Here is a 23,814-nt window from a genome sequence, read left to right on the forward strand (position 1 = left end):
ATGGTCAGCGTGCTCCTGCATGCAGAGGCTGTTCCCAGCGAATCGTTCCGGCGCTGCTGGGCTGGGGAGCGCCGGGGGAAGCTCAGGCTCTGCTCGGAGCCCGTGGATCGCAATTTCTCTTTGTCTGCACCTTTGATAGCCGCCTTTGTGGGGTCACGAACCTGTGTGCTCGGGAGCCTTTCAGCGCCGCTGGCAGTGCGGGATAAGGGCTTTGGACATCGCCTCGGGCTCTCCATCCCTGCCAGGACCCAAACCTGCCTCTGCTGCCGTTCCCAGGGCGATCAAACAGCGCCATCGCCTCCCAGACAACCCCGGCAGGGGAACAGCGCGGGGAAAAGAGCCTTTTTTGCCTTTTTTGCCTTTTTTTTGCCTTTTTCCCCCATTCCCGGGGGGTTTCGGACGCGGGTTCCGGCGAGGAGCGGCTGTGCGAGGCCAAGAGCACCATCTATAGGCACCGTCTATAGGCAGCTCCCGCAGAAACGCGGCGCAGCTAATAATTATTCAGCACTAATCACTACAATAGAAGAATCATAGGCAGTTATTTAGAAATGATTGTTTCCCCTCGGTTATTACTTATGACAGTGAAAGGAAGTATCAAGTAGTCAAACCCACATGTATATGGGAAGCTGAGTGAAGGATCAATGGGAATTTAACCAGCACTTTGCACTATTCTTCCTCTTTAGAAGAGCCTTGTCAAGTGATTTTTTCTCTCTCTCTCCTGTTCATCATGTCTTCCTGGGAAATGAAAAGGATTTTTCTTTTCCTAGCGCTCCTTATCCCTTCCTCTCCTTGGATTTTCCCATAACTCCGGGCTCCTGCCTCTGGATCCCCTGGTTTGAGCTGAGCTGAAATTAACTCTGGCTTTTTCTTGCTAAAACAAACTCTGGTTTCATTAAGTGCAAGGGCAGGAGAACAGAAAGTCCCCGGATCCCGAGTTCCAGAGCGCCTTGTTACTGTCAGGAGCACAATTGCCTGTGCTGGGGCTGTGTCAGAATTCCAGGTGCAGACAATGTGCCATTTTTAATCATCTTCCCACAGCTAAGAGCTGAAAGAAAGGGGATCATACAGAGGAGAGCACAAAAATAACCCTGGAAAGAACCCAGCAATATTTAGTGATGTTAAAAAATCAAATACAACACGAAAACCTCGGCCAGGCTGGCCTATACCAGGAGTGACAGGGTCACCTTCTCCTCTCCTTCCTTTGGCTCCTCAGCAAGACCCAAGCTCTGCACCCCACTCCCACCTCTTTTTAAATGAATATTCTGCTGCCTCCTCGTGTTTCCCCCTCCAGGGCTGCTGCACGTGTCCCTGGCAGGAGCAGGGAGAGGTTCCCACCTGAGGAAGCTGAGAGCCCCTGTGGCCTCTGGTGCCACCCCGGAGCCCAGCTGTGTTCCAAAGTGTCCCCAGATTGTCCCCATGAGCCCAGGGCCACCCAGCAGAGCGGGGACAGGGGCTGGGAGCAGGAGCTGAGCCTTCCCCCCCAGGCCAGCCATGGGACTGGGCGTCCATCCATGGCTTTTGGAACCTTTCCCCATCCCAGCTGTGCTGGCCCCATCCAGCTGTGCTGGCCCCATCCAGCAGGGCCCATCCAACTGTGCTGGCCCCATCCAGCAGGGCCCATCCAGCTGTGCTGACCCCATCCAGCTGTGCTGGCCCCATCCAGCAGGGCCCCTCCAGCTGCTGGAGAGTCCTGAGGCAGGACTGGCTTTGCTGGCGCCTGCCAGAGGGGCTCAGGGCCAGGCTGCCCCTCCAGCCCGGGGTGAGCAGTTAATTACTGGCCCCTAATGAAGGAGTAGGGGCCAGCACAAAGATCCCAAACGCAGCAGGGCCCATGGTGGCACAGCTGTGCCCTCTGGAGGGGGGCACATCCCAAAGGGGTCAGACTGGGGCTTCCCAAAATCTCTGCACCCGGATTTCCTCAGGGCTGGCTGAGTTCCAGCTCAGGGCTGCCCCTTCCCCAGCTCACTGAAGGGGTGCCCTGGGGGAGAAGCATCTCCACAAGTGAGTTCAGGTGCTTGCTGTGATTAAGAAGCTGCTTTAGCAATAAATCTCCCCTGCCCGCTCCCTGTTCTGCTCTCATTGGAAATCTTTAGTTCCTTCATCATAAAGAAATGAGTATTTCAAGCTCCCTGTCCTAATGAAGGTAAAATACAGAGCATATTGTCAAACACGCTGTGGCTCTGCCTTCTATTCCACAATAATCTTTCTAATTCTTCTGTAGGCGCCGTGTATCACTGACAGTGCCAAGCAGAATGAAATGCAAACCAAAATGATTTTAAACCCTAATTCCATCTCTTTTTTTTTCCCCTCTTGTCTGAGGAGATGGAGATTTTTTTTTTTTTTCTCCCCCTGCATAATAGGTGGGAGCGGGGTGGAACTGGAAATCCTTTGATTTGTGGCTCTGGCAGTGTTAATCTGCTGCTGCAGATTCTGCAAAGCCTCCTGCGAGTGATGGGGGAATGCAGAGCCTGCTCATTGCTCCAGACTCCGTCAGGATTCTCAGGAGCTTTGCCAGGGAAGGGAGGGGGACGCTCCCAGCCAAACACAGACCCAGGAGTTTACAAAACTCCTTCTCCTCAGGTAGCCCAGGCAGCCCCAGAGAAAGGCAGAACAGACTCTGCTGTGCTGCACTACGAGCTCATTTTAAACTCTGCTATCAGTTTTGTTACCGTGAACAGAGCCTGGGAAAGGGTAAAAACAACAAAAGGAGAAAACTTCGGGAGCACCAACCCTTTAATTTCCCCCGGATTTCCACCTCACCTGCTCCTGCAGCAGCTCCTTGCAGCTCTCTCAGTGCCCAGGGCACCGGGGTGGGGAAGGCTCAGGTGCAGCCCTGCAGGGAGCTCTGCTGCAGCCCAGGCTCTGTCTGGGCTTCCCCTCTCCTCCCTGCCCCATCCCAGAGGCTGCCCTGGGCCAGGGCAATGGGGATCACATGGAGAGACTCATTCCCTGTGTGCCAGTGCTGATTGCAGCGCGGCCCTGGCTTTAATTGATGGCTTGGATCATGTTGGGGAGGGTATCCAGGGAGTTTTCACCTCACAGATGTACAGAGGGGGACCTCCTCTGGCTCCTTTCTTTGCCTCAATACCCAGCAAGGGGCCCAGGAATATTGGGGGATTAATGTCACAACAGAGGGAAAAAGTCTGCCATTCAGTCTATTTAAACATTTGATTTCACCAGTGCACCAATTAGACATTCCCTGTCTAAAGAGAGCACGGATTAAAGCAACAGCAATGCTGAAAAAAAAATCATAATCTCTTTGGAGATCTGTCTGTGGACGGATCTTTTCTCTCAAATGATCAAGGCAAATATATGAAATTGAAAAAAAAAAAAAAAGAAAAAAAGAAAAAAAGACCTCTTAGAAGCAAACTTTAGGGCTATGTGAATAATTTCCCCGTTCTTGTCTGAGCTCCCTTTCATGAGCTGCTTTTCCTTTCCCTGGCACCTTCTCCCTCAAGCCCATTTGCATTCCCCTAATTAAGGAGCTGCCAGCCCTGCAGATGCCACCGAGTGCCCTCTGTGGGCTCTGCAGGAGCCCAAGTGCCCAGGTCTGGGATGAACCAGCCCAGAGTGGAGTCCCAGCTCCTGCTGGGCACAAACCCAGGATCACAGAACCAGGAGAGCAAGTGGGTTAAACAGGATCACAGAAAACAGGAGAGCAAGTGGATCAATGAGGATCACAGAACCAGGAGAGCAAGTGGATTAAACAGGATCACAAAAAACAGGAGAGCAAGTGGATCAATGAGGATCACAGAACCAGGAGAGCAAGTGGATTAAACAGGATCACAAAAAACAGGAGAGCAAGTGGATCAATGAGGATCACATAAAACAGGAGAGCAAGTGGATCAAACAGGATCACAGAAAACAGGAGAGCAAATGGATCAAACAGGATCACAGAAAACAGGAGAGCAAATGGATCAAACATGATCACAGAACCAGGAGAGCAAGTGGATTAAAACAGGATCACAGAACCAGGAGAGCAAGTGGATCAAACAGGATCACAAAAAACAGGAGAGCAAGTGGATCAAACAGGATCACAGAAAACAGGAGAGCAAATGGATCAAAACAGGATCACAGAACCAGGAGAGCAAGTGGATTAAACAGGATCACAGAAAACAGTAGAGCAAGTGGATTAAACAGGATCACAAAAAACAGGAGAGCAAGTGGATCAAACAGGATCACAGAAAACAGGAGAGCAAATGGATCAAACATGATCACAGAACCAGGAGAGCAAGTGGATTAAAACAGGATCACAGAACCAGGATAACAAGTGGATCAAACAGGATCACAGAACCAGAATAACAAGTGGATCAAACAGGATCACAAAAACCAGGATAACAAGTGGATTAAACAGGATCACAGAACCAGGAGAGCAAGTGGATCAAACAGGATCACAGAACCAGGATAACAAGTGGATTAAAACAGGATCACAGAAGCAGGATAACAAGTGGATCAAACAGGATCACAGAACCAGGAGAGCAAGTGGATTAAAACAGGATCACAGAACCAGGATAACAAGTGGATTAAAACAGGATCACAGAAGCAGGATAACAAGTGGATCAAACAGGATCACAGAACCAGGATAACAAGTGGATTAAAACAGGATCACAGAACCAGGAGAGCAAGTGGATCAAACAGGATCACAGAAGCAGGATAACAAGTGGATCAAACAGGATAACAAGTGGATTATTTCTGCCAGCTCCAAACCCTCCCTGGCTCTGCCAGGCCCTGCTTCCAGCTCCTCTCTCCTGATTTAGATGAGTGGAAGGTTTAAATGGGGAAGTTTTCCTTGGCAAATGTGTTCTGGCAGCTGAACTGGACCAGTTAAATTTACCCAGCCCAGACAAAAGGAACAGGCTGTTTCCAATCAGGAGCTTGGGTGTTTTTCCCTTTTATGATTTCTTGGGTGAGGCTCAGGGAGAGGGGAGAGAGGGCAGGGGGAACCCAAAGGTGCAGATCTGGCAAATCTGATCAGCATCAGAATTCCCCGGTGCTGCAGCATCCTCAGGCTCAGCTCTGGTGCCTTGCAGGGCTTTGACCATCCCAAGGTCTCATGGCCGGCCCAAAGCCAAGGCCCAGAGCCCATTTCTCTGTCAGCTGGGGCAATTCCCAGCCCAGCAGAGCCCTGCCTGCCCTTGGCTGCTCCTCACACCCGTGCAGGAGGCACCAGGGGCTTCTCCAGGAGCATCTGACCCTTCCCTCCCTTCCCTTTGCAGAGCTCCCCGGCCTGGATGTGATCCAAACTAAATTTAAACCAGGAGTGACTTGGGCAGGCCGTCCCTAAATCCGAGTGTCTCGTTTGAAGATTATTTGATCCTTTATTTCTTCTGCTGGACACCAAAGGCGAGAGCTGCCGGTGCCTGCTCAGCCGTTCCAGAGGAGGGAATTTCCTTTCTGCTGAGGAGATTTTGCAGGAATTCCCCGAGGTGGGGAGGATCCTGCAGGGATCCCTCCTGCAGGACAGGGCTCCACCACCAGGAACAGGAGCAGGAACCTGCCCAGCCCAGCCCTGGCAGACAAAGGAGCACAGGTCATTAATAAACCAAATCCAAAGTAATAAAGCAGAGCCAGAAAAGAGGAACGTGCTCAGCGCTGGAGAACAAAAGGAAGGGGGACCGTTTGTCACCTCATAAAGGAACTGGAAAAGAAAGTCTTTGACGATGAGGGAGGACGATTTGCTCTCATGGGCCAGTGCACAGCCAAATATCTACAAGCTGTTCGTGGCAGACTGATTGCAGCAGGGCCAGAATGCCATTGTACGTGCTGTAAAAAAAAAAACAGAGGAGAAAAAACCACCACAGAGAGGTACTTCAGAAATAAATCACAGCCTATTCATTAAACCAGATTATTTTAGTGAAATCTATTTTCCCCCTCTCTTTATGGCTTTGTTTTCTTTTATGTTAATTCTGCGTCTGCTTAAAGTTGAATTCCTTGATCTGCAACATCTTTAGCTTTAATTTTTATTTTTTTTTCCCCCTCTCTCTTCTCCTCTTAGGAGCGAAATGAATTCAAATGATTTGCATTTATTGCAGGGAACATCCAGGCTCATCTGTAGCCCTTGGTGTGAGTGAATTGCTTTTCTGCTTCAGGGGGCACACGGAGAGCTCAGAGCCCCTCACACCCCAGAGCCAGCCCTGGCACTCCCACGGTGCTGCAATATTTATCATATTGATCCTCCAGAAAATAAATAAGCAAAATGATATTATTGGAAGCAATGATCTGATGAACCCAGGGACTGAATCAATCACTTGGCAGGGACTTCAGAAGCAGCAGAGCTCGCTCTCAACTGTTTCCAGAGCCAATTTTCCTTACAAATGGGTTTCTCATCAACCTAAGCACCTCACAGAGGGAATGTGTCCTTCCACTGGATCTCCTTGGAGAACAGGAGTGTTATATATGTGTGCTATACCAAATCCAACTTCTTTATAGCCATTTCCTAATTAACTTAAAATCTTCTTTAGAAAACGCGTGATTCATTTCACAGATTTAGCTTAGAGACACCTGAGATTCTCTCCAGTGCACAAACCCAGGGCTGGCTTCACCCTGCTGCTGTTTGTTGAGAGAGATCTGTGGAAATCACAGAGACACAAACACAGGGAATTCACACAGCTCCTTTTCCACGACCATCTCCTGTCCCACAGGAACAACATTGCCCCTGCACGGCCCAGGCACAGCTGCAGGAAATTGGAGACCCAGCCTGGGCTGACCTGAGCAAACCCATCCCCACAACACGGAGCTTGTCCCAGGGGCTCCAGTTCTGCAGCAGCCCCCAGCCCCTGCCTGGAGGAGCTGGGTCTGAACACGGATGGGAATGGCTGGGAGGGGTTTCAGGGGGAAAAGGGAGCCCTGGAACCCTGGGGGAAAACATTCCTGAACTCCAGAGCTGCAGGAAATGCTGCTCTGCCTTGGGAAATGAGAGGAGAGGAGAGGAGAGGAGAGGAGAGGAGAGGAGAAGAGAAGAGAAGAGAAGAGAAGAGAAGAGAAGAGAAGAGAAGAGAAGAGAAGAGAAGAGAAGAGAAGAGAAGAGAAGAGAAGAGAAGAGAAGAGAAGAGAAGAGAAGAGAAGAGAAGAGAAGAGAAGAGAAGAGAAGAGAAGAGAAAAGAGAGGAGCTGCTGGGGCTGGCTGGGATCTGTGGAATCAACAGCCCAGAATTCCAGGTCTGGCCATGCCAGGGTGCCCCAGCTCCTGGGGGCAGTGCCAGGGCCTGCCTGGGCCCCTCCAGCTGAGCTGTTCCCGCTGTCCTGTGCAGGATGGAGGCAGGAAGGGACAGCAGGGGGGACATGGGCAGCAGACAGGGCTGGAAGTGCTGGCAATAACCTCACAGCATCCTCTGTGCTGTAATGCAATGCCAAGGGAGGCACATCTCCTGTACCTTCCAAGGAACAGAATTCACAACTCCCCAAGGGGAAACTCCTTGGGCTTAACCCCTTCTTTGCTGCCTGTCCCTATAAACCTGGAGGATCAGCCAGTGAACCCTGCCAGAACCTTCCCTGTATCACCAGGACCCAAACCCAAACCCCCCAGGACCCAAACCCTGTCCCCCTGGTGTCACCAGGACCCAAACCCTCTCCTCTGGTGTCACTGTGACCCAAACCCTCTCTGCTGTCACCAGAACCCAAACCCAACCCCCCCAGGACCCAAACCCTGTCCCCTGGTGTTACTGTGACCCAAACCCTCTCCCTTGGTGTCACCAGGACCCAAACCCTGTCCCCTGGTGTCCAGCTCCCACCTGTGACCTCTCATTTCACACAGCAAAGGAAAAGAATTCCATGAAAAATCGGCCTGACCGGGGGAAAAAAACTCAAACTTATTGATCCCTGATCAGAAGAACACAGTGCCTGCAATTAAACACGTGTAGGAGCTGCTTGGCTGCCCTTGGGTTTATTCCTCAGGGAGCTGCACGCAGACAGACAGACAGACAGACAGACTGCTCCCTCCCTGTGACTGCAGGCCTGGGGAGGAGGAATAAATTAATCAAGCTTACCTCTCCTTGCAGGAAAGCCAATCAAGCTGGCTTTCCAAAGGATAACTGCTATAAACCCTGCATAAAAAGGGGAAAAAAATACAGCTGGGACCTCCACGTTGGCTTTTGAGCAGCTGTTTGTAAATATGTCTAATAACTCATCCTGTCAGCGTGCTGGCTTGGCCATTACAAGGAAATATTCATAAACGCTATTCCCAGTGCTGATGGCTCCATTTCCTTAATGAAATCCACAGAGTTTACTTTGCAAAGTTTAATTGCTGGAAGAATGGGTGTCGGGTTTCTGCAGCTGACCCGCTGCCCTGAAATCCTTCCAGCTCCCATGTACAACAAGGAAAGAACTTAATGGAGCTTTTGCAGCAGTGGCTTAGCAGCTAAGCCACCTTTAAGCAATAATCCCAGCAAATATAGGTGGAGATGCTGGAATCTCCAGCCTTGCAGGAGAATAGATTTTAAGTAATATGAAATTCAGTGCTGCTAATTGAGTGAGCAGGGGATTTCTGTGGGGAATGCCTCCAGCATGGAAATGCAGGCATTGATTGCATCTCCTGGATGGGGCTGGAGGGAGCAGCTGGATGAGGAAGAGCAGGGCCAGGCAGGGCTGGGTGAGAGCCCTGCAGTCCTGGTGTGGGTCACACACCCCCAAATCCAGGGGATTGCCACCTTCCACCTTCTACCCACTAAATCTGTCACAGACAGAGGACTGAGATTGCTGGAATTAGTGTGGAATCTCTGATTTCACCGACTCTGATTTAACCCCTGCATTTCCCACCACCCCAGCTCCCTCAGGGATCTGAAACCATCCCCAGAGGGGCAGAGCCCAGGGCTGAGGGTGGGTTTGACACACGAATCCCCACCAGCCCCGTCCCTGCTCCCATTCCTGGGAATGGACCCCAGTGGTCTCACCTGACCCCAAACAAACTGGGAGAGGTTTAACCCCAAGCCTGAGCCCACAGCACTGCTGTGCTTTTCAGGGACATTCAAGCACAGAACAAACTCATTCCAGCCCTCACTCTCTGCTCCTCTGGCATGGAAAACAGCCTGGAAAGCAGCGGGAAGAGGAGCTGGGTGCCAGCCCTTAAGGAAGATCAATCACTTCCAGGAGCAGCCTGAGCACAGCTCCACACACAGCTCCCTGCCCGCCCCAGCAGCTCTGCACTGCTCAGGTTTCTCCAGCTATGCAAAACCAAGTGAAAAACTTCCAGCTGACTTTGGGAGGCATGCAGGATGAACAACTCCTCATTAATAGGAGCTAATTATTTATTAAATCCAGCCCAGGCCACAGCAGTTCCTAGGCTGGGTTATGCCCCACACCTGTAATTTTGTAGATGACACAGAGATTTTGCCCCATGGGTTTCCAGCTGCAGAGAGAAGAAAATGTGACTTTTCTTTTTACAAAACATTTTTACAAAACATTTCTTTTTATAAAACATTTTTCTTTTTATGAAACATTTTTCTTTTTACAAAATCTTCTGTAAAATGCTGTTACTTTGTGGTATTTCACATAGAAAAGTGAACCCTCCAAAGCCAGCACAGACCTGAGGTGCTGCCCACGCCGTGCCCCTGCTCAGCACAAGCCCCACACAGGAGGAGGGGGACGGAGGGACCCCATTTGGGGCAGCCCCGTGGCACCAGCTGGGCACTCCCTGGGCACAGGGGAGGGCAGGGCCAGCCTGGAGCAGGCACCAGCAGCTGGGGGCTGAGCTCCGTTTGTTTGCGCTCCTGCCCGACTCCAGCACAGCAGAAGCTGATCAGATGTGAAAGAGGCAGGATCTGAACGAGATCTCAGGCAACAAAAAGGGCAGGGCAGAGGAGCCTGCAGCAGGGGGGATGATGCAGTTTTATTCCCAGATGGAGCTGCCTGCGCTGCTCAGATGCTGGGGTCAGAGGAGGACAGAGCTGAGTCCCCTTCAGAGCCCAGAGGGCGAGCGCCTCTCGTGTGCCCCTCTCTGACAGACACACACCATGTCCCCATGAGCCTACAGGGGCAAACAGCAGAGGAAAGGCTCCTTTGAAAAGTCACCCTGCAAAGGCTGTGCCTGCCAGGGTCCCGCTGGGGGCTCTGGGTGTCCCAGGCTCTGCCAGCCCAGCCAGAACACGGCGCTGCTCCCAGCCCCACAGCCCAGCCCAGCTCCTGAGCCCGGTCCCCCTCTGCCCCTGGAGCACACTCACACTCGGGGACACAGAAAAACAGAATTCCAAACTCATTCTGAGGCAAAATGCAAGTGTGGAGCACCAGCACTGATGGTTTCACCTTCCCTGGCAGCTGGGGCTGCACACAGGGAGCTGGCAGAGCCCCCCAGTCACCTGTGTCAGTCTGTCCCCAAACCCCGGCCTCTGCTGTAGGCAAATGCTGCAATCTCCCAAGGAACCTTTTCATCCATTTTTTATGCAGCTCACTTTCTTCAAAGGCAGATTGGGGCTGGATGTGAGAAAGGAAACCAATATTTCACTTTCCTCCTGCTGCATTTTAATCCTGGAGTTTGGCACTTGGCTGAGCACTGCCCCAGTTTGCCAGGGAAGACATCAGGAGCCAGTGGGTAACTGAGCTCAGAGTCATTAGTGCAGAAGAGGACAGAATCTGGTTAATTATTTTAAAGGCTATTCCTTTATAATTTCATTTTTTCCTGCTTTATTTTAAAAGTCAAGCTCGCTGCTCTGGCCTTCCCCTGCTATCCAGAGCCCTCCTCCCATCCCCTTCCTCTGCTCTCCCACTTCTTTCCTCCTCTTCATCACTCCTCCTTTCTGATCATTTATTTTAAACTGCTTTAGTTTTAATTAAACCCGTAAACAGGTACAAACAAACATGAAGAAAGGAAAGATTAAAGTCTCTTATCTACTAATTATAGTCCAGATGAGATGTTTCAGATAAATGATCAGAGCATGGTGTATTTATGGAGCTCATCAGCCTGTAATTAATTCAGCATCAGGGTTACACCCGTGTGGGCTTTTCTTTGTGGCACACATTTGTTACCCTCACCAGGAGCCTCAGCTCGGGCCAAAATAAATCTCACTTGACCCAAAGGCTGTTTGCACCTTTGGGGAGGATTCATTGCTGCTGCCCAGGCTGGGAACGCACAGCCTCACCCTGCCCTGCTGCTCCACCCCAAAATTCCAGGCTCCAAAATTCCATGTGCAGGCTCCAAAATTCCGTGTGTGACCTGGGGTGGCCCCGAGCCTCTGCCCAGCCTGCTCTGCTGTGAAACCAGCTCTCATTAATAAATGTCCCTGTGTCAGCAGCTGCAGCTCCTCAGACAGCAGCCAGTGAAGATCTACAAGGTGCCATTAATTCAGGATCAGTTCCAGAGCCATCATTCCTTTAACTTTGGAGCTGTCTGCCCCTTCCCCGATCCACCTCCATGCAGTTTTACATCATGGTCGTTTACCAAAATATCCCAGGGCTGTTATATTAGATAATAACATATATTATATAATATTATATATATAAAAATATATAATATATTATATATTATAATGTATTCTATAATATATATTATTATAATGTTATATTATATAATATACAATATATTAATATATAATATAATAGATACTACAATAGATACTATAATAGAATATATAATATATATGATATATATTATATATATATATTATATATATATATATATATATAATATATAATGTATATTATATATATAATATATTATATATATTATATATTGCCTGTTTGGAGAGCCTGCCTCTTTTCTTGACCAAGGCTTGAGAGGCAGCATAGCATTTTCAGCCTCTTTATTATGCACAAAATATTTCCTGGGAATAGGTAAAAAAAAAAAAAATCTTTGCTTTTAAACTTTAATTCCTTCTTAAATACTGCGAGTATAGAGAAAAAAAATACAAGAGAGTGGCTGCAGATCTAAGAAGGGGATGAAGGGTTTGTGTGCAGGGCGGGGAGCAGCCCCTGGCTGCAGTGATAGCAGCAGCACTGTCACCCCATCACACAGAGCTGCAATTGCCTGTCCCCTTTGGCTTTCCCTCCCCCCTTAATCCTTTTTCTGCAGCTTTACTGAGTTCTTTACTTCCCTTTTATTATTTCCAGGGGCTTAAGTCAAGTTTTCAGCCAGGCTTCAAAGGGGCTGATCCGTTCTGCGCCTGTAATTCCTGGACACCAACAAGTGCCAGCAGAATGTTCCTGGGGCTCTGAGGAGCTGCTGGAGGGGGATGAGGCACCCACGGCTGATCCCAATCCCCCATTCCAAGGAGGAAATCTGGGTGCCCAGAGGGTCTGTGCTTGCCGAGGCTCTGCAGCAAATGGAGAATGAATTCAGAGGATGGGGGGCCCTGGGCCATCCAGGTGTCCTTTGTCCCTTTGTCCCTCCCCTCCTGTCCCTGCTTGGTGCCTCCCTGCCCCTTCCCTGCCCTCTCCCTGGGGTTCAAAGGAGCAGCAGCCACGGGCTCAGGGAGTTCTGTGGGAGCTGGTGCTGCATTCAGAGGCCTGAGGGCCAGAATAAAGCTCTGGATCTAAACCCTCCATCAGAACCGACTCCTTTCCTTCACCATGGCCTGAAAGCTTCTCCACAGAGGGAAACCCCAGGAGCAGCCCCTGTTATGGGGGGAAGCTCCATCCCAGCACCACCAGAGCTCCTGCAGGCCTGGACTTGTCTGCAGGGCCCAGCTGCAGCACCCAGGCAGCCCAAAGTGTCTGTGGGGTGAAACACCACACACCCAGCCAGGCAAAAGTGTCTGTGGGGTGAAACACCACACACCCAAAAGTGTCTGTGGGGTGAAACACCACACAGCCAGGCAGCCCAAAGTGTCTGTGGGGTGAAACACCACACACCCAGGCAGCCAAAAGTGTCTGTGGGGTGAAACACCACACACCCAGGCAGCCAAAAGTGTCTGTGGGGTGAAACACCACACACCCAGGCAGCCCAAAGTGTCTGTGGGGTGAAACACCACAGTTGCTGCTGTTTGGTTCAGCACCAAGGGCCACACAAGCCCAGGCATGTCCTGTCTGGTGATATTGGTAATTATTCCGATTTATTGGCGCCCAGCGTGAGGCTGCCCTGACCCTGCAGCCCAAGGGGACACTCCAGAGCTCCCAGAGCCTCAGAACACCACTGAGAGACCGTAAGAACCCCCTGACCCCATGGCAGGGACCCTCCCTGCATCCCTGGGGGCTCCAAGCCCCGTCCAGCCCACCCTGGGGATGGGGAGATCATTCCTCACTGCCCGTGTCCTGCTCAGTGGGAAGGAAGAATGGGCAGAGCTGCATTTCACCGTGATGAAGGTCAAGATCCTGCCACCAGCACATGAATCAAAGCTTTCCCTGGGTTCAACGAGCACATTACCTTGATAACTCCTCTGGTTATAAAACCCACACACAGATATTTCTTCCAGGTCCTGAGCAGCACATGTGCTCTTTCATAATTAATAGATTGCACAGTTTATAATCAATCATGGTTGAATTTACAATGCAAACTTTTAGCATCACAAAAAACCCACGCCTGATTATCCAAAAATATTTATTCAAGATTAAAAAACATGTAGCATATGAATATTTTAATAAATATTAAATATTTATTTCTCCTTTCCAAAGCTTTCATAACTGAGCTTTTAATTAATCTGTCATTAAAAATTTATAGAGCCAGATAGACTTTTAAATATAATTATTAAATGATAACTTTAAGCTGCAGGTGCTCACTCCTTTCTCAGGATGGGCTCCAGCAGGAGCAGATCCTGCTGCAGGGCAGGGATGGATGGGAACCCCATTTCTTCTGTTGACCCTATTTCTTTTATTAACCCTATTTATTTTGTTGCCCCCATGTAGAATTTGCAGGCAACCCCAACAAGGGAAGAGATGAGAATCTTGACTCCATGTTTCCTAAGGCTGATTTATTATTTTATGATATATATTATCTTAAAGGAAAATTTTATACTAAAACTATACTAAAGAAAGAGAAAGGAGACATCAGAAAGTTAGCAAAGAAAGGAATGAATAATAAAATCTTGTGACTGCTCACAGCCTCGACACAACGGGCTGTCATTGGTCATCAAGTAAAAACAATTCACATGCTGGGTAAACAATTCTCCAAATCACATTCCAGAGCAGCACAACATGGAGAAGCTGAAGAGGAGAAAAGATCGTGGAGAAAGGATTTTTCAGAAAATACGTCTGTGACACCCCCATTTCTTTTATTAACCCTATTTCTTTTATTAACCCTATTTATTTTGTTACCCCCATTTCTTTTATCAACCCTATTTATTTTGTTACCCCCATTTCTTTTATTACCTCAATTTCTTTCGTTGCCCCCTCATTCTGCTGCCCCACTGCCTGCACAGGTCCCTGCACCCACCTTGTCCTGCTCTCCTCAGTGCTGGGCACCTTCCTGGGCCACAAACAAACACACAAACACACACACAAACACACAAACAAACACACAAACACACAAACAAACACACAAACACACAAACAAACACACAAACAAACACACAAACACACACACAAACACACAAACAAACACACAAACACACAAACTGCTGCTCCCAATCCCTCTGCAGGGAGGGTGGCACAGCGAGCTCTGCACGGGCACAGCCCTGGGAGAGAATATTAAACTAAATAATAGCAATTAATTAGGCTTGTGTAAAGCTATTAACCTTCAAATCCCTGCAGAAATAACAAGCAATGCTCAAACCCTCTGGGATGCATGTGCTGTTCCCCATTCCAGGCAAGAGGCAGGCACAAGAGCAGAGGAATGAGTTCTGAGTTCTCGTTTCTGATTTCTGAGTTCTGATTTCTGACTTTTTCTGATTTCCTGTTTCTCATTTCTGATTTTTGATTTCTCATTTCTCATTTCTGCCCAGGGCAGTGCTGCAGCAGCAGTCAGGGGTTGCTCCCATCCCACAGAGCTGCTGCTGCTGCTGCTGCTTCAGAGAGGGGGAGATCCCAGGGGTACCCCCAGGCACGGGAACCCCATTTCCAGCTGCAAACTGTGCCTGGGGAGCCCCACAGGAATGGGAGTTTCTGGGCAGGTGATCCCAGCTGTCCTTCTCTTCTGCACCCCCTGGAATCCCCAAGGCTGATCCCTCTCCTCTCCTCCCCCAGGTTACAGTGAATTCAGTGCCATTGTTCCCAGCCCAGTGCTGTGTTTCCTGTGGAATTTGGGGCAGATTACAATGAAATTTTGCCCAGTCCTGTGTTTCCTGTGGAATTTGGGGCAGATTACAATGAAATTTTGCCCAGTGCTGTGTCTCCTATGGATCTGGGGCAGATTACAATGAAATTTTGCCCAGTGCTGTGTTTCCTGTGGAATTTGGGGCAGATTACAATGAAATTTTGCCCAGTGCTGTGTTTCCTGTGGAATTTGGGGCAGATTACAATGAAATTTTGCCCAGTGCTGTGTTTCCTGTGGAATTTGGGGCAGATTACAATGAAATTTTGCCCAGTGCTGTGTTTCCTGTGGAATTTGGGGCAGATTACAATGAAATTTTGCCCAGTGCTGTGTTACCTGTGGAATTTGGGGCAGATTTCAATGAAATTTTGCCCAGTGCTGTGTTTCCTGTGGAATTTGGGGCAGATTACCATGAAATTTTGCCATTGTGGCCCATTCTCCGTTACCACACAAGGAAATTTAATCCCGTGGCTGAGCTCCCCCCCCCACCCCACACAATTCAATTAAGTGGGGAATTAATGAAATAACAACTCTCCCCAGAGCTTTTGGGGCTGGGATTGTCCCTGGGTGGCCCTGGGGAGCCCTGGGCTGGGTTTGTGCTGCTGCTCATGGAGATGCTCTCACGCTGGGCAGGAGCAGCTCCCGTTCCTGGCTCTGGGGGTTCTGCCCTGAGAATCTCCTGGGGTTGTGGGGCAGGGAGGCTCCCAGGGCAAAGCAGAGCCCAGGATGCAGCTCAGGGCACGGTGACAAGGGGAGGGCTCAGCCCTGGCAGTCCTGGCTCTTCAGGGCTGCAAGATATCCTGCCCTGCTGCAGTGGAAGTGCTCTCCTCCACAATCTGCCTTTAATGGGGTTACTATTGCAGAGGGAAAGCATTTTATATGGAACCAGGTTTACATTATCCTGCTATTGGGAGATCTAGCTTGCAATGCTGTTCAAATCCTTTAATCCATAAATAGGATTCCAGCCAGAGCTGGGCTGCCTTCCAAAACTGTAATCTCCAGTATATGAATTATTACAAAAAGATTAGGGTGTTTCAAGTAATAACATTTCAAATAAATCAGCTTTCATGAAGGAACAACAAACTAATATCGGAAATAACAATATAAAGTCATTTATAGAGCCACTTGCCGGAATAACTTCCTAACCAGGGGGATTCTTTGCTCATTTGCATTTTATTTTATTTTCGTTTTTAATTGGAGGAGCAGACCTTTGCTTTTGTCCCCTCTGTCCTGGGCAGAGCAGTGAAGGTGCTGCTGGCCCAGGTGTCCCTTGGAGTCACAGCTCTGTTCTTGGGCACAGAAGATCTGCTGCTGCTGCTGCTGCTGCTGCTGGCACAGACATATTTCCTGAAAAAATTTTTTTGTTAGGATTTTTTTTCTTGAGAAGCTGGGCAGCTTCAGCTTCTTTATGTTTTTGCTGCTTTGGAATGTGATTTGGAGAATTGTTTGCTCAGTATGTGAAATTAATTACAGGTCCAGCTGTGTCAAGACTCTGGTCAGTCACAAGATTTTATTATCCTTTTTTTTTTCTTTTCTTTGCTAACTTTCTGATGTCTATTTTTTTTTCCTCTTTCTTTAGTGTAGTTTTAGTTTATCATTTTATTTTAATATAATATATATAATAAAATAATATATATTATAAAATATATATTATATATCACAAATATATATTTATTTTATATTTATATATATAAATATAAAATATATATAAATATATAAAATATATAAAATATATAAAAATATATAAAATATATAAAATATATTTTAAATATAAATAAAAATAAAATAAAATAAAAATATATAAAATATTATATATATTTTTATATAAAAAAATTATATATATTTATATTTATATCATAAAATAATAAATCAATAATAAATAATTTCTGAAACATGGAGTCAAGGTTCTCATCCCTTCCCTCATCCTGGGGACCCTCAAACACCCCCACAGCTGTCCCCAATGGTCACATAACCCTGGAGACCACCAAGGCCCCCCCAGCTCCATTTTAATAATGATGAGCCATGAGTTTAATTAGAATTCCTGATTCATTTGCAAAAGCCCGTCCCTTCCACGCCCCCCACACGTTTAATTCTCCCCCCTCTATTATTTCCTGCCTCTTTTGGCTGTGGTTCCACGATAAATCCACTGTGCTTTGTTCCCTACAAGCTGTATGGCCTCTGCAGATCTTAATAAGAAAACTTATTCCAAACCTGTGCATCCTAAAAATAAACCAGGCCTGGGGCCAATTAGGAGCCCCTGGTTTGGATTCAGGCCTTGTAACAGCATTAAAATGGGGAAAAGCTCCTGCCTGGGGCTGCTGCCTGCTGGGCCCTGTCCTGGGCACCCACAGCAGCCCCAAAAGTGCTCCTGGACATCCCCAGACATTGTTCTGATTTTTGATTTCGTGAATTACCCACCCCCAAAGGCCCTGAAATTGGACCTTTAATGAAAGATACTCTGGCTGTTATCAGAAACAGCTCTATTGGATATTTTACATTTATAAAAAAGAGGTTGGGTGGCCTCCATAATTCGTGGTGAGTTGTCTCACACACCAGCTGTGATTTACGCTGGGCATTTTGCCCTTTGTGGCATAAATTACACCAGGACACGCAGGAGAGTGAGGAGCAAGCGAACCAGACTCCCAGGGGTCTCCTGATGAGGAAAACTGGAGACAGAACCGAGTTTTACTCAAGGCAGAGGGTGCAGGGCAAGGCTGAGCCCACTCAGGTGATTTCCAGAGGCCACAGGCCCAGACCCTGCTGGTGCTGAGCTCCCCAAGGGGCAGCCCCAGCCTCAAAACCACAACCTCTGTGAGCCACTCCAGCCTGAAACGTTCCCTGAAGGCTAAAAAAGCAAACAAAGCCCACCCTGCCTGCTCTGCTTTCCCCTCCTAATGGCCAGTACCACAAACCAGCCATAATCACGGCAAATATTGCTCTTCTTGCCGGCCTGGAATTTATTTTATTTATTTTTTTCTGGAGTGCGTGAAGGTGGAGAGCAGCACCTTGGGTTGGGCTGTCAGCACACACACGATGTTATTTCTCCCCTGGAATTCATCTTTCAGCCATTTCAGATCCAGCTGGAAGTTTGACATTCTGGCAGGCTGTCAATTCAGGAAAGAATGATTATTATTCTGAGAAAATGGAATAAATCAGGTCAGGCTTTACCCCCAGAGCTCCCAGCTCCTGCCCTGCTCCTGAGCACCTTCACCGACACAAAACCCAGAGATCTGCCCCAGGAAAGAACTGGGCACACCAAGCACAGGAGCTCAGTGAGAAAACCCAGAAATGCCTCCACCAAAGGCCAGAAATAAGGAAGCAGAGGCATTTGTGGGTGCAGAGGCTCCAGCAGAGCAGCACAAGCCCAGTTCACGCCATTTTCAGCCCCCTCAGTCCTGCTCCTGACCCAGCTGCAGGCAGAGCCCTTCTCTCAGCTGAGCCCCCTCTTGGGTTCACCAAACCCCAAATATTTCATTTAATCACCCTCAGGGCAATGATTCCCTGCTCTTCCTTATCTCCTGCCTGAGCTCTGTGCTCACCCCATCCATCTCTGGGCTTTTCTCTGCTTTTTCCTCACACCGTTTTTTTCATTTTTTTTTGGCTGATGGAGATGAGCAGCTCCAACCTGCTCTGGGCTGAACCCCCAGGGAATCTCTGGTTCTTTTCTCAAATTTCTCAAACGTGTCCCCTGAACCCCAGAACCCCCTCAGGGGAGCTCCTCTGCCTGAGCTGAGCACTGCAGAGGGGCCAGGGCCACCCCTGAGTCCCTGCAGGAGCTCCTGGGGGGACCTGGATGCTCCTGAGGTTCCTCCCAGCCCTGCTGAGGGCACCATGGGATGATTCTGACACCCCTGGGATGATTCTGACACCCTTGGGATGATCCTGACACCCCTGGGATGATTCTGACACCCCTGGGATGATTCTGACACCTGTGGGATGATCCTGACACCCCTGGGATGATTCTGATACCCCTGGGATGATCCTGACACCCTTGGGATGATCCTTGACACCCCTGGGATGATTCTGGCACCCCTGGGATGATTTGGACACCCCTGAGGTGATCCTGGACACCCCTGGGATGATTCTGACACCCCTGGGATGATTCTGACACCTCTGGGATGATTTTGGACAACCCTGGGATGATTCTTACACCCTTGGGATGATTCTGGCACCCTTGGGATGATTCTTACCCCTCATGAGCTCTCACTGTTTGGGGGGGTGAAATGAGATGATCTCTAAGGTCCTTCCAACCCTTTTTTAAATTTATTAACTCTCTGTTTTATTTATGAACCATTCCTGACCAAGCTGAGGGGGGCTCAACTCTGAGTTCCATGGCCATGGGGTTCATTATTTCATATTTAACGCACTCTGCCATCCCCACCCTGCACACTAAAGTGGGGAACAGGAATAAAGTTGCTTCCCTGTATTTGCCGGGGTTTTAAATGTTTTAATGCCTATCATTAGGGGCTGATTAAATAAAATTGAGGCAGATGAAATAAAAGCCACCTTGCTCAGCTTTCCCCTCACTCCTCCTGCTTCCACCCAACTCGAGGAGTCAATGAGGCTTTTATGCATATTTTACACTGGGATGTGGCATTGAGATAAAATAATAACAACATCTGACAAAGTTTATTGTATTAAATAGAAGGTTGAGGATTCTTTTAACCTGCCCTACGTGCAGAGCTGGCTCACAGTAACAGCACAGGTTGCTGGGAAATCATTTGCTATTCATTTATCTGTCAGGAGTGCTTTGGAACAGAAGTTCCAGCACAATTCAGCTTTAATAAATAGATACTTAAAATGCACTTTGTAAAAATACTTTGTGACCATCTCCGTGCATTAACCCTGAAACCTCCATCCATAAATAATTATTGATTGATAATAAATTATTAAACTGAAATAATTATTAAATTATTAACAATTACTAATCATTAATAATATAAATAATATTAATAGTTCTTAATATTTATTAAAGAAATAATTGGTTTTGATAAGATATTATAACACATAATAATTATTTAATTAATAAAAATAATAATCATTAATAATATAAACAATATTAATATTTCTTAATAGTTCTTAAATAAATAAATAAATAAATATTGATTGATAGTAAATTATTAAACCTAAATAATTATTAAATTACTAATGATTATTAATAATATAAATAATATAAATAATTATTGCTATTTATTAAATAAATAATTATTGATTGATAATCCTAAACCTAAAGGCCCAAACCCTTTTATTTGAACAGCTCTGAGCCTTTCCAGCCTGACCCAGGACTGCAGCCCCTGGTCACCCTCCCTGTCACTCCCCCCTCCTTCAAACAGGATCTCACCAACATCTGAAGTTCCTCCTGCCACTTCTGTGCATTTTCTCAGTAACTTTTTCATTAGTTGGTCTTTTTTAATGGGGCCCCTTTGCTTTGATCCTCCCAGTTTTCCCTCCCAGTGCCTCTGATAATTTTTTTAGGGCTTCACGGGAACTTTGAATCCTTCCCCACGTCCTGGCTGAGATTCCTCCCAAACCTTTAGGAATTGTAAATGTGACCTTGCTAGGGAAATGCAGCAAGTGTCATCTCTGCTCACACACAAGGCAGGCAAAGTCTGTAATTTATAGGGCTGACTACAAAGGGCTGTTTTTCTTTCAGCTAATTAACTGGGAGAAGAGGATAACTAATTAACTGCAGAGACACCCAAGGAAATATGAGGCTGCAGCAAAGACCTGTGCCTGAGGATGCTCCTTTTCATCTCCTGGATGGATTGGGCTGTGCCAGGGGTGGCTGCACGGCCCTTCCCTCTCCTCCGTGGCCCTGGAAAACTCCTGCCCTGGCAGTTCGGGATCCCAAATCCCACAGGCTGCAGTGGGAAACCCCTGGGGTGCAGCTGGGCTCGGGATCCCAAATCCCACAGGCTGCAGTGGGAAACCCCTGGGATGCAGCTGGGGTCGGGATCCCAAATCCCACAGGGATTTGCAGTGGGAAACCCCTGGGGTGGAGCTGGGGTCGGGATCCCAAATCCCACAGGGATTTGCAGTGGGAAACCCCTGGGGTGGAGCTGGGGCTGGGATCCCAAATCCCACAGGCTGCAGTGGGAAATCCCTGGGGTGCAGCTGGGGTCGGGATCCCAAATCCCACAGGCTGCAGTGGGAAACCCCTGGGGTGCAGCTGGGGTCGGGATCCCAAATCCCACAGGGATTTGCAGTGGGAAACCCCTGGGATGGAGCTGGGGTTGGGATCCCAAACCCCACAGGCTGCAGTGGGAAATGCCTGGGATGGAGCTGGGGCTGGGATCCCAAATCCCACAGGCTGCAGTTCCCTCTCCCTCAGGTGCAGCTGGGGCTGGGATCCCAAATCCCACAGGCTGCAGTTCCCTCTCCCTCAGGTGCAGCTGGGGCTGGGATCCCAAATCCCACCGTCCAGGCCGTCCCAGCCTCCCCTCAGGGCAGGAGCCGCCAGGATTCCCCGGGCCTGTTTGCTGGAGCTTCCATCAGTTCGATTTTCATCCTGTGGGTCACCGAGGATTAGACAGGAGGCAGGGCTGGGCAGGCAGCTCATCCTTTGTTTTTATCAGCACAATTCTGCTCTGGGCTCGGGCAGCAGCAAAGCAGGGGGGTTTTGCTGAATGCTGAAAAATTCTGGGTTCCTGTGCCGGGGAGATCACACAGGGGTGCCCTGAGTGTGAAATTCAGCCTGGCTGAGGCTGCTGCTGCTCCAAGGGCTGATCATTACCTGTGCTCCCAGCCAGCCCTGGTGTGCTGCTGTCCCTGTCCCTGCAAAGCCATTAAACCCCCCCAGGATGGGCTGCAGGGAACCTTGCAGAAGATAACGCGAGGATTTAGGACTGAATTCCCTCTGTCTGTCAGAGCCAGGCGATGTCTGTGAGCACAGATCCAGCTGCTGCCTCTGCTCCCTGCTGATGTTCCTGCCAGGACTGGGTGCAAATCCCCCTGGCACCAGGGCCACCAAACCCTGCTGGGGCCATCAAAACCTTCCTGGGGGCTACCAAATAATCCTGGGGGCCACCAAACCCTGCCAGGGCCACCAAAACCTGCCAGGGCCACCAAATAATCCTGAGGGCCACCAAAACCTTCCTGGGGCCACCAAACCCTGCCAGGGCCACCAAATAATCCTGAGGGCCACCAAAACCTTCCTGGGGCCACCAAACCCTGCCAGGGCCACCAAACCCTGCCAGGGCCACCAAAACCCTCCTGGGGCCACCAAACCCTGCCAGGGCCACCAAAACCCTCCTGGGGCCACCAAAACCCTCCTGGGGACTACCACCAAACTCTCCTGGGGGCCACCAAATAATCCTGGGGGCCACCAAACCCTGCTGGGGCCACCAAACCCCCCTCCATACTGGGAGCACCAGGGGGTTTGGGAGGGGCATTGAGGCCAAACTGGGCCAAACTGGGGGGGGTCACTGGGGCTCAAACTGGACCCAAACTGGTCCCAAAATGGCCCTTACTAGTCCAAACTGGTCCAAACTGGTCCCAAACTGGTTCCAAACTGGGGTAAATTTCAGGGATTTTGGTGTCCCCAGGAGGATTTTGGGGTGAATTCCAGGGATTTTTGGGCTGCATCCCTCCTGGATGCTCCTCCCAAGAGGGAAGGCAGGAGGTTTCAGCTCCCAGGGTGGCACGAGCCCGGGGCAGGGCTGCATTGTTCTGCTGGTTGACCTGGATTTGTAATTATCGCTCCTGCAGAGAGAGACGTGTTGTTTAAATACCCTCTGATTTGCTTTCAGAGATCATAAACCCTCTTTATTATCTGCTGCCATGTACTACAGACAGATAATGACTGACTTTTGCCTTCCCACTCGGAAAAGTGCATTTAATTTGGTGAAATAATGGAGGCATTTGTTCATCGGGAATTGCATTTTCTGTGCTTCTGTTCCCTTTCACCTCCTTGGGAATCCTCTCCTGTGGCTGCTCCTGCTGCAGCTCCTGGGCACTGCTGTGGGGAGATCCAGCAAAAATCCAGTGAGAAATCTGGTGAAAATAATGGAGCGATAATTTGGTGAAATGAATTTGGTGAAATAATGGAGGCATTTGTTCATCTTGGATTGCGTTTCCTGTGCTTTGTTCCCTTTTGCCTCACGGAGGAGCATCCTTGGGAATCCTCTCCTGTTGCAGAAGAAGAAGAAGAAGAAGAAGAAGAAGAAGAAGAAGAAGAAGAAGAAGAAGAAGGAGGAGGAAGAGGAGGAGGAGGAGAAGAAGAAGAAGAAGAAGGAGAAGAAGGAGAAGAAAAAGAAGAAGAAGAAGAAGAAGAAGGAGAAGAAGGAGAAGAAGAAGAAGAAGAAGAAGAAGAAGAAGAAGAAGAAGAAGAAGAAGAAGAAGAAGAAGAAGAAGAAGGAGGAAGAGGAGGAGGAGGAGAAGAAGAAGAAGAAGAAGGAGAAGAAGGAGAAGAAAAAGAAGGAGAAGAAGAAGAAGAAGAAGAAGGAGAAGAAGGAGAAGAAAAAGAAGGAGAAGAAGAAGAAGAAGAAGAAGAAGAAGAAGAAGAAGAAGAAGAAGAAGAAGAAGGAGGAGGAGGAGGAGAAGGAGAAGAAGAAGAAGAAGAAGAAGAAGAAGAAGGAGGAGGAGGAGGAGGAGGAGGAGGAGAAGGAGAAGAAGAAGAAGAAGAAGGAGGAAGAGGAGGAGGAGGAGAAGAAGAAGAAGAAGAAGAAGAAGAAGAAGGAGAAGAAGAAGAAGAAGAAGAAGAAGAAG

General features: G+C 48.6%; 2 protein-coding genes across 2 annotated transcripts in view; one reads left to right on the top strand and one right to left on the bottom strand.

Moving 5' to 3' along the window:
• PLXNA2 (plexin A2) overlaps positions 1-184 on the bottom strand; it is a 143,596-nt gene extending 143,412 nt beyond the window's left edge. Inside the window, exon 1 of the mRNA XM_071450326.1 lies at positions 162-184. The gene's annotated coding sequence lies outside the window, so the exon portion shown is untranslated. The remainder of the gene's footprint in view (positions 1-161) is intronic.
• Positions 1-23,730, top strand: LOC139601153 (triadin-like; the record flags this gene model as incomplete). The annotated part of the gene is made up of 2 exons (XM_071449932.1): positions 1-147; positions 23,245-23,730. Coding segments are annotated over exons 1-2 (633 nt in total), but the record flags the coding sequence as incomplete, so codon positions are not given.
• Between the last annotated feature and the right edge of the window lie 84 nt (positions 23,731-23,814).

The sequence above is a fragment of the Agelaius tricolor genome, unplaced genomic scaffold, assembly GCF_023055355.1.
Source record: "Agelaius tricolor isolate 1412-34295 unplaced genomic scaffold, bAgeTri1.0.p SCAF_30, whole genome shotgun sequence".
NCBI classification, from domain to species: domain Eukaryota; kingdom Metazoa; phylum Chordata; class Aves; order Passeriformes; family Icteridae; genus Agelaius; species Agelaius tricolor.